Consider the following 13,369-nt stretch of genomic DNA (forward strand, 5'->3'; position numbering starts at 1 on the left):
ACTGCGCACTGAGCTGAACTGATCTGAAAAGCGGATTCACTCGAGGGTGATTGAATGACCGCTCCAATAGAATTCTACTCCTTTGCACTCTGGCTACAACAAAATCAGACTCAATCTTACAAAGTTAGATCTGTTTTGTTGCATTGAAAAGGGGGCTGATATAATGTTAATTTAAAAACTAATGGGACGAATTCGGTGAAGTACAATCTCGTGTATCTGCGCAGCATGGAATTTATTCTGCGCCACAGTCCTGGAGGAAGTGTGCGGTTTAGAAGGAATTTTATTTTTATTTAACTAGGCAAGTAAGTTAAGAACATATTCTTATTTACAATGACGGCCTACCCCAGCCAAACCCAGGTGACGCTGGGCCAATTGTGCGCCGCCCTATGGGACTCCCAATCACGGCCGGATGTGATACAAGCCTGGATTCGAACCAGGGAGGGCCGTGTCCGAATACCATGCTAGCGTACTAAATTGTATGCCAACAAATTATGTTTTATAGTATGAATGATTTTCTTGTTATTTTTATTCATTGTTATTTTCGTGTCAAATCGACAATTGGCAACCCATCCCTTATGGGATTAATTGACACAAACAAACTTTACAATAATTCACTGTGGTAATTCCATGATAATTCTTCCGGTGTTCTCTAAATTGCGCATCGCATAAAGGGTGAAAAAAATATTCAAGCTAATAATACATAATAGTAAATAATAAGGTTACCCAAACAGTAATTATATCCCTAGTATGTGAAATAACAAAAATAGTACTCAATGCATCATCTGAATTGGTGTCGAATTCCCCATTCGTTCGTTCTGGTACATCGAGTCAATTTGATTATCAGCTGTTGTCAAACACGTGAGTTTGAAAAGACAAGTGAATTCTTGTAGCTCAAATGCTGAAATGAGTATGCAGTTTAAGTATGTAGTACACTAGTATGGGTATATAGACACAACCATTGTTTCTCTCTGATCACTACTTCCCAGGACTCCTGTGAAATCAGTGGCAATTGTTACTGAGTGGATAATCTTGGTTAACCCAGAACTAAAACCTTGTGTAATTTCGTCAGTCGCTCAATTTTTTTTTGGGGGGGGGGGTAGAAATTGAGATCTGTTTGGCGAAGGCGTCAACCCTCGCCAAAGCAATCTTATAGCTTGGAGGTAGAAGCTGTTCAGGGTCCTGTTGGTTCCAGACTGTGGTGCATCCATACTGCTTGCCGTGCGGTAGCCGAGAGAAGTTTGTGACTTCGGTGGCTGGAGTCTGACAATTTGTAGGGCCTTCCTCTGACGCCCCAGGTATAGAGGTCCTGGATGGCAGGGAGCTCGGCCCCAGTGATTTACTCGGCCGTACACACTACCCTCTGTGATTCCTTGCGGTCGGACGCCAAACAGTTCCCATACCAAGCGGTGATGCAGCCAGTCAAGATGCTTTCAATGGTGCAGCTGTAGAACTTTGAGGATCTGAGTGCCCAAATATATTCAGCCTCGAGGGGAAAGAGGCATTATTGTTCCTTCTTCACGACTGTGTTGATGTGTGTGGACCATGATAGTTCCTTAGTGATGTGGACACCGAGGAACTTGAATCCCTCGACTAGTTCCACAACAGCCCGGTCGATGAGGATAGGGATGTGCTCGGCACTCAGTTTCCTGTAGTCCACGATCAGCTCCTTTGTCTTGCTGATGTTGAGGGAGAGGTTGTTGTCCTGGCAACACACTGCCAGGTCTCTGACCTCTCTGTAGGCTATTTCATCACGTCAGTGATTAGGCCTACCACTGTTGTGTCGTCTGCGAACTTAATCATGGTGTTGGAGACGTGCGTGGCCACTCCGTCATGGGTGAACAGGGAGTACAGGAGGAGACTAAGCACGCACCCCTGAGGGGCCCCCATGTTGAGGGTCAGCGTGGAGGATGTGTTTTTACTTACCCTCAACACCTGGGGGCGGCCCATCAGGAAGTCCAGGATCCTGTTGTAGAAAGAGGTGTATAATCACGGGGTCCTTCGCTTAGTGATGAGCTTGGAGGGCACAATGGTGTTGAATGCTGAGCTGTTGTCAATGAACAACATTCTCACATAGGTGTTCCTTTTGTCCTGGTGGGAAAGGGCAGTGTGGAGTGCAATAGAGATTGTGTCATCTATGGATCTGTCAGGGCGGTATGCAAATTGGAGTGGGCCCAGAGTATCTAGGATGATGATGTGACCAGCCTTTCAAAGCATTTCATGGCTATAGATGTGAGTGCTATGGGGCGACAGACATTTAAACAGGTTACATTGGCGTTCTTGGGCACAGTGCTATGGTGGTCTGCCTGAAACATGTACTGTAGGTATTACAGACTGGGTCAAAATGTGAAAACACTTGCCAGCTCATGCTCTGAGTAAGCATCCTGTTAATCCATCTGGCCCTGCGGCCTTGTGAATGTTAAAGGTCTTACTCACATCGGCTACAGAGAGAGCGATCTCACAGTAGTCTGGAACAGCTAGTGCACTCATGCATATTCTGTGTTGCTATCCTCATCTGTGGAAGCGAAGCAGTTTAAGCAACACCTTCACCCAAAGTCCAACTAACCAGTGACAAAAACCCAAGTCCCGGAACTAATATTGCTCGTTATCTCATGCATCCTATAGCATGCCGACATATCTACAGTACTAGTTATATTTAGGTAGTCTGTCCACAAGAGATTGTTTTATTTACCTAGGCCAGTCCACTCAATTTAATTATTTAAATATTCCCAACAGTCTATGTCCGTGTTGGCAAGACGAGCCCTGCATGTTGTCCTCTCTCACAGTCAGATAGACTAGAGTACTGAAGGACCATATTTAAATGGAAACTCAATTAGCAGCATAGACGTGCACAGAAGCTTGCACCTGCTGTTCTAACAGGCCATGTGCCAGCCAGGTGATTGGCATAATTCAAAAAGATGACTGAACACATTTCCTCATAAAATAACTAAATCCCCCAAATAAATGAAACTTGTCAACTTTCATTCTACAATCTAATTCCAAGTCAATTTATAATATGTTTATAAGGAACATTTATGGTCTGGGTTTGTGACTGGTCTATAAACCCACCCTGTGCACTAGCTCTTCCAAGCAGCTTGCTTACAATTTACAGCCTTCCCATTTGATTTCAGCCTTCCCATTTTCAATTTAAAAAAATAATAATAATTTAAAAAACAAACCAAACACTTTTTATACAAGAATGCAAATAAGTGTGTTATGCTGTAAATGGTAACTATAAAAGGATAATGTCAGGTCTAGATTATCTGCATGTAATTCCTATAATTCCCTGACATCTTGGTATTGTTAGAGAGAAACTGATGTAGGCCTAAATTATGTGGAGATAAGTTAGTTAGGCCTACACAAGTTTGCCATGAAAATAAAATATGGAGTTTCATGCTTGTCAGTTCAAATCAACCAACGTTTACTTTTTAATTGCATCTGTGACAGCAAAAGATCTATCAATTACTTATCTTATCATCCATTTCACTTCCATATAAAAATGAGCACTTTTCATTTCAGATTTCAATCAAGTCCTTTCGGTTGAACAATGTATGGGCTTAAAGAAAATTTTCCAATCCATAATCGATTCAAAGCACTGTGAAATTAACATTTTTTCCCCCATTTCAACCTAAAAAGGTTAGTGATATCCAAAACCGATTGAGAATTAGTATCTGAAAATTGCCTTATAAAGTGCTTTCGCAAACATGAAAAGTACTGCGTGAGACAAGTATAATTTCATGAATTAATACCACAAGTAAAGCATGCAAGTGTAATTAAATCACTTAGATAGAGCGTAACCAACACAGGAGATGTAATATCTTTACCTTTATCTTTGCTTTCCACCAGCGGGGATGAGAAATCTCTTAAAATAACCAAGTGTGTTTTATTCTCATAACCGCTATGTGACTTCAGAGGTGCTGTGCTTTCTGCATTTAATTCCAGTAATTCCAGCTCTCTGTCCAAAATAGCTTATCTGGAGAAATCTCTGAGCGTGTTTGGTTGGTGTGTAGGGGGATAAAAATGTATAATGTACGAGCAAAATGTCTAATGGCTTCTTTTTATTGTAACAGCATTAATTAATATTTTTTTGTATTTCTTATCATGAAATAATAGGGAGAAAAACCACAAATTCCAGTTGATAAATGTGCATGTTATTTTCTGGTCAGCGTAATCTGACAGTTTATGCATCACCGCTGCTCGCCACAATAGCGTCGGACACAATTAGTATTCAGAGAAAACAGAGGATGTTTGAGGCAGCGGAGGCCACAGCACTCTATTTGGCTGACAGACCTGTCAAATCACAACGGGCTAAACTGGTGCTAAAGGTTGTCAAGAAACATCAGAGCGGGTGTGCGACGTCTTACACAGAGGATTTTTCATTGCTGGTGTCGATTAATGCTAAAGCTTTTTAATTTCTCCACAAACTGTCAGGAAATAAAGTGTGAGAAGATGGAGCTTTCTTCATCTTACTGAACCCTAATAATTAACACTCAAGAATGCTCTTTTCTTGTTTCATTTGCAGTTGGAGAATAATGAAATATGATGAGTTTGAGGTGAATATAGCCCATAACGTGATTGATCTGTGTGTGTGTTTACGTACCACAGGTGGTGAGAGGGGAGCCCAGAGCGGCGTGGCTGGGGGTGACGCTGCACTTGGAGGAGGGTGTCTTGGCCGAGGCAGGTGAGGAGCCGACGGAGGAGACCGCGGACGTGGTGATATGCAGGGAGGACGGGGCTGACGATGGGGAGGCCAGCCGCTCTCCAGACTCCATATCTGTCAAATACAATCCAATCAACACACCTACAAAAGGCAGGGGAAGAAAAGAGGTGGAAAAAACCCAACCCCCCCCACCCCACTGAGCCTCACCCCCTCTCACATGTTAATTACCCCCTCAACAATATCTCCGGTTAGTTAAGGCCACTGGCCAGAGAATCTCACAGAGAGCTTTCACGGAGGCAACAGGGAAAGTAAGGAGAAGTATTTGATCACATATTATGGACACACACACAGAGACAGACAAAAGACCCTCTTGGGTATACAGGAGTGTTTTATATAAGATGTAAAACTGGTGCCACTCAAGACTTGCGTTGCTAATGAGAATATTAGCGCTTTAACGTGGACAGTTTTCACAGGAATCATTGAAATCATTCCCAGCTTACAATGCAGCAGATGTTCCTCTTAAATGTACAGTTAAAACACTAATGGTGACTCGATTGGTAGATTTGCAGAGAGCTATCACTAAGCCATCTCTGTTGACACAGACCACAGTAGCTCTGCCCATCATCCAAATGAAGACACAGACAGGCTGATTCTTTAGTAGTCTCGTGATTTCATCACCCCCTAAATCTCCCAGCTTTTCCATGATTTATGCCACTTCCCTTTGTTGTGTTTCACAAAAGACCACATCCGAAAAGCCCCTTTAACAAGTGTTTAACAGCCCTGGCATCTTTGTTATTGTATCATTAGACATAAACTATTTCTAAATCTCCCCGGTGACTGTCCTCTGCAGCGGAGGCAGCTAGGCCTGCTGGTGATTACATCTGGGAGACAAAGCTATCCGCTGAATATTAAGTAACGTCCCTCCTCGCCCACCGACAACACTTACGAGACGACGCAAATGACATGAAAGCTGCATCCGTGCGCCACTGAAAGGCCATGCTGCAGTGTGTGTATATAGGTGTCCATAGTTGAATCAAAACCCTTCTAATTTATACTTAACAATTACAACAGTACTCTTTAAAAAGCTATCATCATAAAGAAACAATCTAGCCTATTCTTTACAGAAGGATCATTTATTCTCAATTGCATGAAGATTGAATGAACCAACAAATATAGCCTAGATTTAATATAAGGTAGGCTAAATAACCCAAATCAAATATGAAATGATCCTACATTAGATACTAAGATTAGATTTAAATGGAAGTCCAGTCTGACTCACGTCACACACACACACACACTTTAATCTTTCCTTGATGTCTGCCCACTTCTCTATTCTATTGTGAAATGTTGCAGAAATGATTTCCTCTTGGGCAATTCATTTCTGCTGCACAAGACAACGGACGTGTCTCTCTGGGGCGCCTCTCCGTCTAACAGAAAAACTGTCTACAGAAATAATCAGAAAAATGTTCCCTTAAAAACAATCCCTCAAACCCCATTACTTACTAAACGTACATTTGAGGAAATTGAAAACGAAACATGAATGAGACGATGGCAAAGACGATAATTACAAAAATTAAAAATCAAGCATTTTCTAGACTTAAGAGGCCAATCCTGCCTTAATGATCAGAACTTAGCAATGGGTTCAGCTTGATTTTATAGGTTATTAACGTGCATGGCACAGTGGCGCTGATATTCCAGGTGCTATAGAACCTATAGCACCTGGAATATAGCACCTGGGAAATTAGACTTTGGAGTGTGCATGTGCAACTCATCTTGAGCCCCTGACGGCATGCCAAACGCAGCAGCACACATAATGCACGCATTCCTAACAGCAGGCTGCAGATCCCATAGAAGCCATGCTAATGTACAGGAGAGGATTTAGAGGAGAAATGGATCTGCCTAAAATCAGACATTCTGCAGATATCACCCTTCCCACAATGCAGCTGCCTGCCTGGAGTGCAGGTCATGCCGCAAACAAGATATACCCCTTCCTTCAGACAATTTGATGTGCTTATAAAACAGACTCATCTTTTTCTTAATGAAAACCCCACACACCTCCAAATGCCACTGACCACTGAAATGCCATGAGCTCATTAGGCCTGTTGGTTGCGGTGGAAAATGCCATGTCTGTGCTCCCTGCAACTGTGTGTGTGTGTGTGTGTGTGTGTGTAAGCCTTGCCCTCCTGGTGTAGCCAGGTTGGTCAGTGTGTGTCGGTTCGGTGTGTGTGTGTGTCATCCGTCTTATTATCCGCAAACCCAGCATAACAGATGGCTGATGATAAACAGTGATAATCCCACAACAGAGTCATCAGCATGGATCAGCAGTATTCATGCTGCCGACAGACAAGATGTCTTCTCCAGCTAATAGAAGGTGCAGGGCTGCTAGAGATCTAGAGTATAATACAGAATGCCTTGACCCCATTCAAAGTCCGCTAGAGAGCTGCAGCATGCTACCGCACTATACTACTAGCCTCTCGCCATGCACTCTGCGTGCGTCTCAAGTGGCACCCTATTCCCTGTGTAGGGCACTACTTTTGACAAGGGCCCTGATCAAGGGTAGTGCACTATATCGGGAACAGGGTGCCATTTGGGACGAACATGACTGTTCCACTAGTTACAGCCCTGCTGTATGTCACACCTCTGTCACTTCACACTAGGGATTCATATTTTCCCGAAAATCGACCGAATTTCAATAAAGGGAATAATTCATGTTTATTCAGAGAGTGCCAGGAAATAAATCCATTTAAAGCTTTAAAACCCAAGATATGGTTACTCAGGGTTCTTCCAAAATGAGATTGTTGCTGTTCCACATTACTGTCTGGCTGCACCCCCATGTAAAGCTTCCACAGCAAGTCATACTGATATTTAGTAATGACAGTAAACTTTGATCGCCAATGACATGGTTGTGAATTGCAAAACAGGCCGTTTATAAAGTCAAAGCGTTATGTACCTCAATTCATTCAGTGCATTTCAGCAGAATGCCCAGGCTATCTGGACACAGAACGCTCTCAGGACGCACCCCAAATAGGCCCTAGCGTTTTCGAATAGCACAAACTCTAACGGTAGTCAAACAAAAAACAAGTGGCCAAAGTTGCTAAGCTCGCTAGATAACCTCCAATGAATGACAGAATATCTCCTATTTGGCAAAATCGAGTTGATTATACAGATAGCAGATCAGCTCATGAATAACGGGGGAGATGGAGAGGAAATTGTTTAAATATCAAGATCTCTTAACGGGGACGAACTCGGTTAAAATAAATATCCATATCTACTCTCATACCGTTTGTTGATTACACATTCTCTACTGACGCTCCCATATGGGCAGCAGTACGACACAGGGCAGAGAATGTTAAGAGCGGTATTTTGAACTGCATAGGCATGTGCTTTGATAATCCAACCTATGGATTACATAATAAAGTTAGGATTCTTCTTGCGAGACAAGAGTCTGGATTTTGGGTTTCAGTGGGAATGGTACGATAGGCTATTTTCCTATGCTCTATATATGGCTTTATAAGGCCACCATGTGAGTGAGTCAATAGGTAAATAATGCGATAATGTAGCCTAAATGTTCCTGATCAGTGATTGATGAGCAAACTCATAAATGGGATATCACTTCCACTTGTCCAGCCAGAGATTAATTAACCATTCAGAGAGATTCTGTGAAACAAAAATCACAGATTTTTGGTCGGGGGTAGGACAGGCTGCTAATGATAGTCTTTATTCTAGTTTGCTCATATATTAGCTGATCAGAACATTTTTATACACTGAGTGAAGAGAAAAATACAGTTGTATAAAAACATTCTGATCAGCTAATATATGAGCAAACTAGAATAAAGACGATCATTAGCGCACACCTTAATTTACCTAACAATTTCCCCAGCCTAACTGTTACCAAATATTTAAAAAACTGAGATTCAGTGAAAACAAAGAGCCGACATTGATTGATTTACCTAGTGTCCCCCCCATGCTGGTCTCAAAGCAGCGGGATGAGGGTGCTGAAATGATCATCTAGGTGACCACACACACACAGACTATTACTTTAAATTGAACAAAAAAATATAAAAGGCAACATGTAAAGTGTTGGTCCTATGTTTCATGAGTTGAAATAAAACTTTCCATAAGCACAAGTTTATTTCTCTCCAATTTTGTGCACAAATTTGATAACATTCCGGTTAGTGAGCATTTCTCCTTTGCCAAGATAATCCATCCAACTGACAGGTGTGGCATATCAAGATGATTAAATAGCATGATCATTACACAGGTGTGCCTTGTGCTGGGGACAATAAAAAGCCACTAAAATTAGCAGTTGTCACAACATAATGTCACAGATGTTTCAAGTTGAGAGAGCGTGCAATTGGCATGACGACTACAGGAATGTCCACCAGATTTGTTGCCATATAATTGAATGTTCGTGTCTCTACCATAAGCGGCCTCCAACGTCGCTTTAACCTTTGGGATAGGGGGCAGCATTTTCACTTTTTGATGAATAGCGTGCCCAGAGTGAACTGTCTCCTACTCTGTCCCAGATGCTAATATATGCATAGTATTATTAGTATTGGCTAGAAAACACTCCAGTTTCTAAAACTGTTTGAATGATGTCCGAGTATAACAGAACTCATATGGCAGGCAAAAACCTGAGAAAAATCCAACCAAGAAGTGGGACATCTGAGGTTTGTAGTTTTTCAAAGCTTGGCTAACCGAATTCACAGTGGGATATGGATAAAGTTGCACTTTCTACAGCTTCCACTAGATGTCACCTGTCTTTAGAAACTTGAATGAGGATTCTACTATAAAAGAGGGGCTCATGAGACCTGTTTGAGTCAGTGGTCTGGCGAGTGTCTCAGGCTCGTGACGCGCGCTCCTGACAGAGTTACCTCTCGTTCCAGTGATTTTCTTCAGACATAGGAATTCTCTGGTTGGAACATTATTGATGTTTTATGTTAAAAACATGCTAACGATTGATTCCATACATTGTTTGACTTATTTCTATGACCTGTAACGGAACTTTGAGTTTTTGTCTGGACGAAGTACTTGCGCCTCATGAAGGTGAATTAGTGGGCTGAACACGCTAACAACAAGTGGCTATTTGGACATAAATGATGGACTTTATGGAACAAATCAGACATTTCTTTTTGAACTGGGATTCCTGGGAGTGCCTTCTGATGAAGATCAAAAGGTAAGTAAATATTTATGGTGTTATTTCTAACTTCTGTTAACTCCAAAATGGCGGATATTTCTCTGGCTGGATTGGGCTCTGAGCGCCATTCTCAGATGATGCTTTTTCCGTAAAGTTTTTTTGAAAACAGACACAGCGGTTGCATTAAGGAGAAGTCTATCTTTAATTTTGTGAATAACAGTTGTATCTTTTATCAATGTTGGAATCAAAACATTACTGCACGTAAGGCGCCAATGTAAACAGATTTTTGGATATAAATATGCACATTACTGAACAAAACATACATGTATTGTGTAACATGATGTCCTATGAGTGTCATCTGATGAAGATCATCAAGGGTTAGTGATTAATTTGATCTATATTTCTGGCTTTATGTGACTCCTATCTTTGGCTGGGAAAATGGCTGTGTTTTTTTTTACTTGGCTATGACCTAACAATCATATGTTGTGCTTTCGCTGTAAAGCATTTTTAATTTTATTATTAAAAAAATAAAAATAAAAAATATATTTAAAAATAAAAAATCTGCCACGATGGGTAGATTAACAAGATGTTTATCTTTCATTTGCTGTATTGGACTTGTTAATGTGTAAAAAATATTTTAGAATTTTGCGCACTGCCTTTTCAGCGGAATGTTGTCGAGGGGTTCCACTAGCGGAACGCCTGCGCTAGAAAGGTTAAAGAATATGGCAGTACGACCAAAGACCACGTGAAACCACGCCAGCCCAGGACCTCCACATCCGGCTTCTTCACCTGCGGGATCATCTGAGACCAGCCACACGGACAGACAAGGAGTATTTCTGTCTGTAATAAAGGCCTTTTTTGGGGGGGGAAACTCATTCTGATTGGCTAGGCCTGGATCCCCATTAGGTAGGCCTGGCTCCCCATTGGATGGGCCTGGCTCGTACCCATGGCTTGGCCCCTGCCCAGTTGTCAAATCTATAGATTAGGGCCCTATTCATTTATTTCAATTGACTGATTTCCTTATATGAACTGTAACTTAGTAAAATCGTTAAAATTGTTGCATGTTGTGTTTATATTTTTGTTCAGTCTAGTGTAACAGTTGCATATTACTTTGGGAGTTTCGGTATAAGTAAGAATTCGATACATGCCTTCAAGTGCATTAGCCTTCTTCATTCCAATATTTTCATCATCAGTTGATCATAACTAAGGTGAGTGTTCCTCTCTCGGTGCTTTTTCTAGGCCCAATGGCTGTTTCCTCATCTCTTCTCTCCGCTGCCGCCCACCTCCACTGTGTTGTTCTCAACTTCAGTTTAAATCAATTTTGCCTACTGTTTTGTAGAAATCTGACTTTTCTTTTGTGTTTGTGTGTGTGTGTGTGTGTTCGGGCTCATTTAATTTCTGTGATGTCATACCAGGCCTGGGCTCTGGCTTTCAGCTCACCGGGTTTGGATCGGACATGGATAGAATTGTCAGTTCTGAGGAGAACTCAACCGTATTTCAGGTCTCATGTGCAGTCTGGCAGTGTCAATTATGCATGTGCTTGGAATTTATGATGACTTTGTGTGAAGTAAACAAAAGGCTTCCATGCGACAACCTGTTTGGATAACGTGCCATACATTTTGCTTGCCAATCTGCTGCCGCATATGTTGTGTATTTCGTGGAATTTCAATAGTTTGGGGAAAATGTTGTAATTTCCCAGGTCTTGTAATTACATTTTTTTTTAGGAAATGTGAAGAGTGATCCTGGGATCCCGGCTACCAATGTTTATCTTTACTTTAAACATAAATGAATAAGTGACACAAACAAAAGTAAATGGAGAAATAAGCCTAACTCTAGTTCACGTGAAACCGTGGTCTGTGGATGCACTGCATTCATTCTCTATGACCTTAAATGGTGTAATGATTAGCTGTAGCCCCCGACATTGTTTTTGTCCCGAGTCAATCTCTTGAAGCGTGAGCAGTGTCTTAACCTGGCGCTCTGCATGGTTGCCTGGTGACACTGGTAGATTATTTTTACCGTCACAAAAATCACCGGTGTCCACTGAAAACAATTAACGAGGCTTCTGCTACACTGGACAAATAGCTGGGCCACTGTTGAGACAGCGTGATTTGCGGCACAGTGGGATCGATGGATGGAAGGGGTTGTTAAAAAGGCAGAAGAGGATAATCCGACCTGAACAGCACATCACAGAGCCAGAGAGAGAAAAAAAAATAACTTTCACCCCCACCTCACTCCCAATCCCCTTCAGAGTTCACCAAGCAGAAGTGAATTATTTGTGGCTCTTTTTTTGTATATACTTCTGTGCGTCTGCCTGCGAGGATAGTAGCTCACTGTGGTGGCTGGTTGATACAGAGGAGGTTGGTCGGGAAATTGGAAAGTGGCTCAGGTCAGCATGGCTGGATGCATCTGTAGTTCACTGGTAACATTCGTAGTTCAGATGAAATGCCAGGACGGCTCCACTGAGCATCAAACAGCACGGCAGAGAGACAGACAGACCTCAATTCTGCCTGCGTTTGTCTGTCGGTCAATCCTTTCCGGCCTTGACGTCCACTACCTCCCTTCCTAGACAGTGATGAAGGGCTCCGTGTGCCCCGGCCACAGCTTTCTAATGCAGGAAACCTTCGATTGGGACACATCTGACAGAGTGCTGGAGAGACACAGTGTGCTTTGATGAAAAGAATGAGGCACCCCCCTCTCTCTCTCTCTCTCTCTGTATCACACTCCCCAAACTCTAATAACTAACGCCTCCAATCATGATCAAACAGGCCTCTTTGTATTTTGGTGAGGGAGGTCATAGACTGACAGAGTTGCCGTGAGAGGTTGTGACCTGGTAAAGCAGAAAAATAATAGAAACACACCGCACATGTTGTACAGGGAACGTCTCAATGTTTTAGCACAAGGGAGTCAAATCTGGTTTAACCATTCATCTCTGGCTGTGTGTTTGTAATAAGCCCCTAGTTTGTACCACGTGCTGCCAGACAAATGAAACCATGTGCTCCTTGGGTTTTGTTCAAAGATAAAAGCTATTTTTTGTTGCTGTATTTTATTAGGAACCCCATTAGCTACAGCCAAAGCTGCAGGTACTCTTCCTGGTGTCCACATGCGGTTTGTAATGGACAGGGAAGTTGCATTACAGTACTATTTTATAAGTCCAAATGTTAATTCCCTAAAACGAATGAAAGTGTTAGCCAAATGCAGTAAGCTAGTTTAGTGCATATAGCCTATACACTATATTGACACACATTGTTTTACTATAGGACTTCAAGCCCTACTCAGAAGGGAAAAGAACTACAACCCCGTATGACAAAACTCCCATTTGTTCAACTCCCTTCGTTCAAAATGGACAGCATCTCTCAGCCTTTCAGACCACTTTGGCATTGCCACGGTGGGTGACACATTACACCGCTCTATCCCCGAGCCCTGCTGCCCTGATACAACAAAACACCTCCTCCTCAGAACTGGCTAGCTGGCTGTCACAGCTAGGCCACATAACATTTAGTCCTTTACAGCCCAAGCTGTAATCACATTTTTGACCTAGTATGCAAGGGCACGTATCATCTCAATCCACAAGGCAA

The 13,369-nt window shown here is 42.2% G+C and overlaps 1 protein-coding gene across 13 annotated transcripts in view; it reads right to left on the bottom strand.

Annotated features, from left to right (window-relative positions):
• LOC112235891 (bromodomain adjacent to zinc finger domain protein 2B) overlaps positions 1-13,369 on the bottom strand; it is a 96,365-nt gene that overhangs the window by 42,026 nt on the left and 40,970 nt on the right. For all 13 annotated transcript variants that reach the window (XM_024404441.2, XM_042316320.1, XM_024404494.2 and 10 more), the window contains one exon: positions 4,598-4,771. In XM_024404441.2, coding sequence (XP_024260209.2) covers positions 4,598-4,769 — 172 coding nt within the window. In that variant the 5' untranslated portion in view covers positions 4,770-4,771. The remainder of the gene's footprint in view (positions 1-4,597; positions 4,772-13,369) is intronic.

This window comes from Oncorhynchus tshawytscha, linkage group LG03 (genome assembly GCF_018296145.1).
Source record: "Oncorhynchus tshawytscha isolate Ot180627B linkage group LG03, Otsh_v2.0, whole genome shotgun sequence".
NCBI classification, from domain to species: domain Eukaryota; kingdom Metazoa; phylum Chordata; class Actinopteri; order Salmoniformes; family Salmonidae; genus Oncorhynchus; species Oncorhynchus tshawytscha.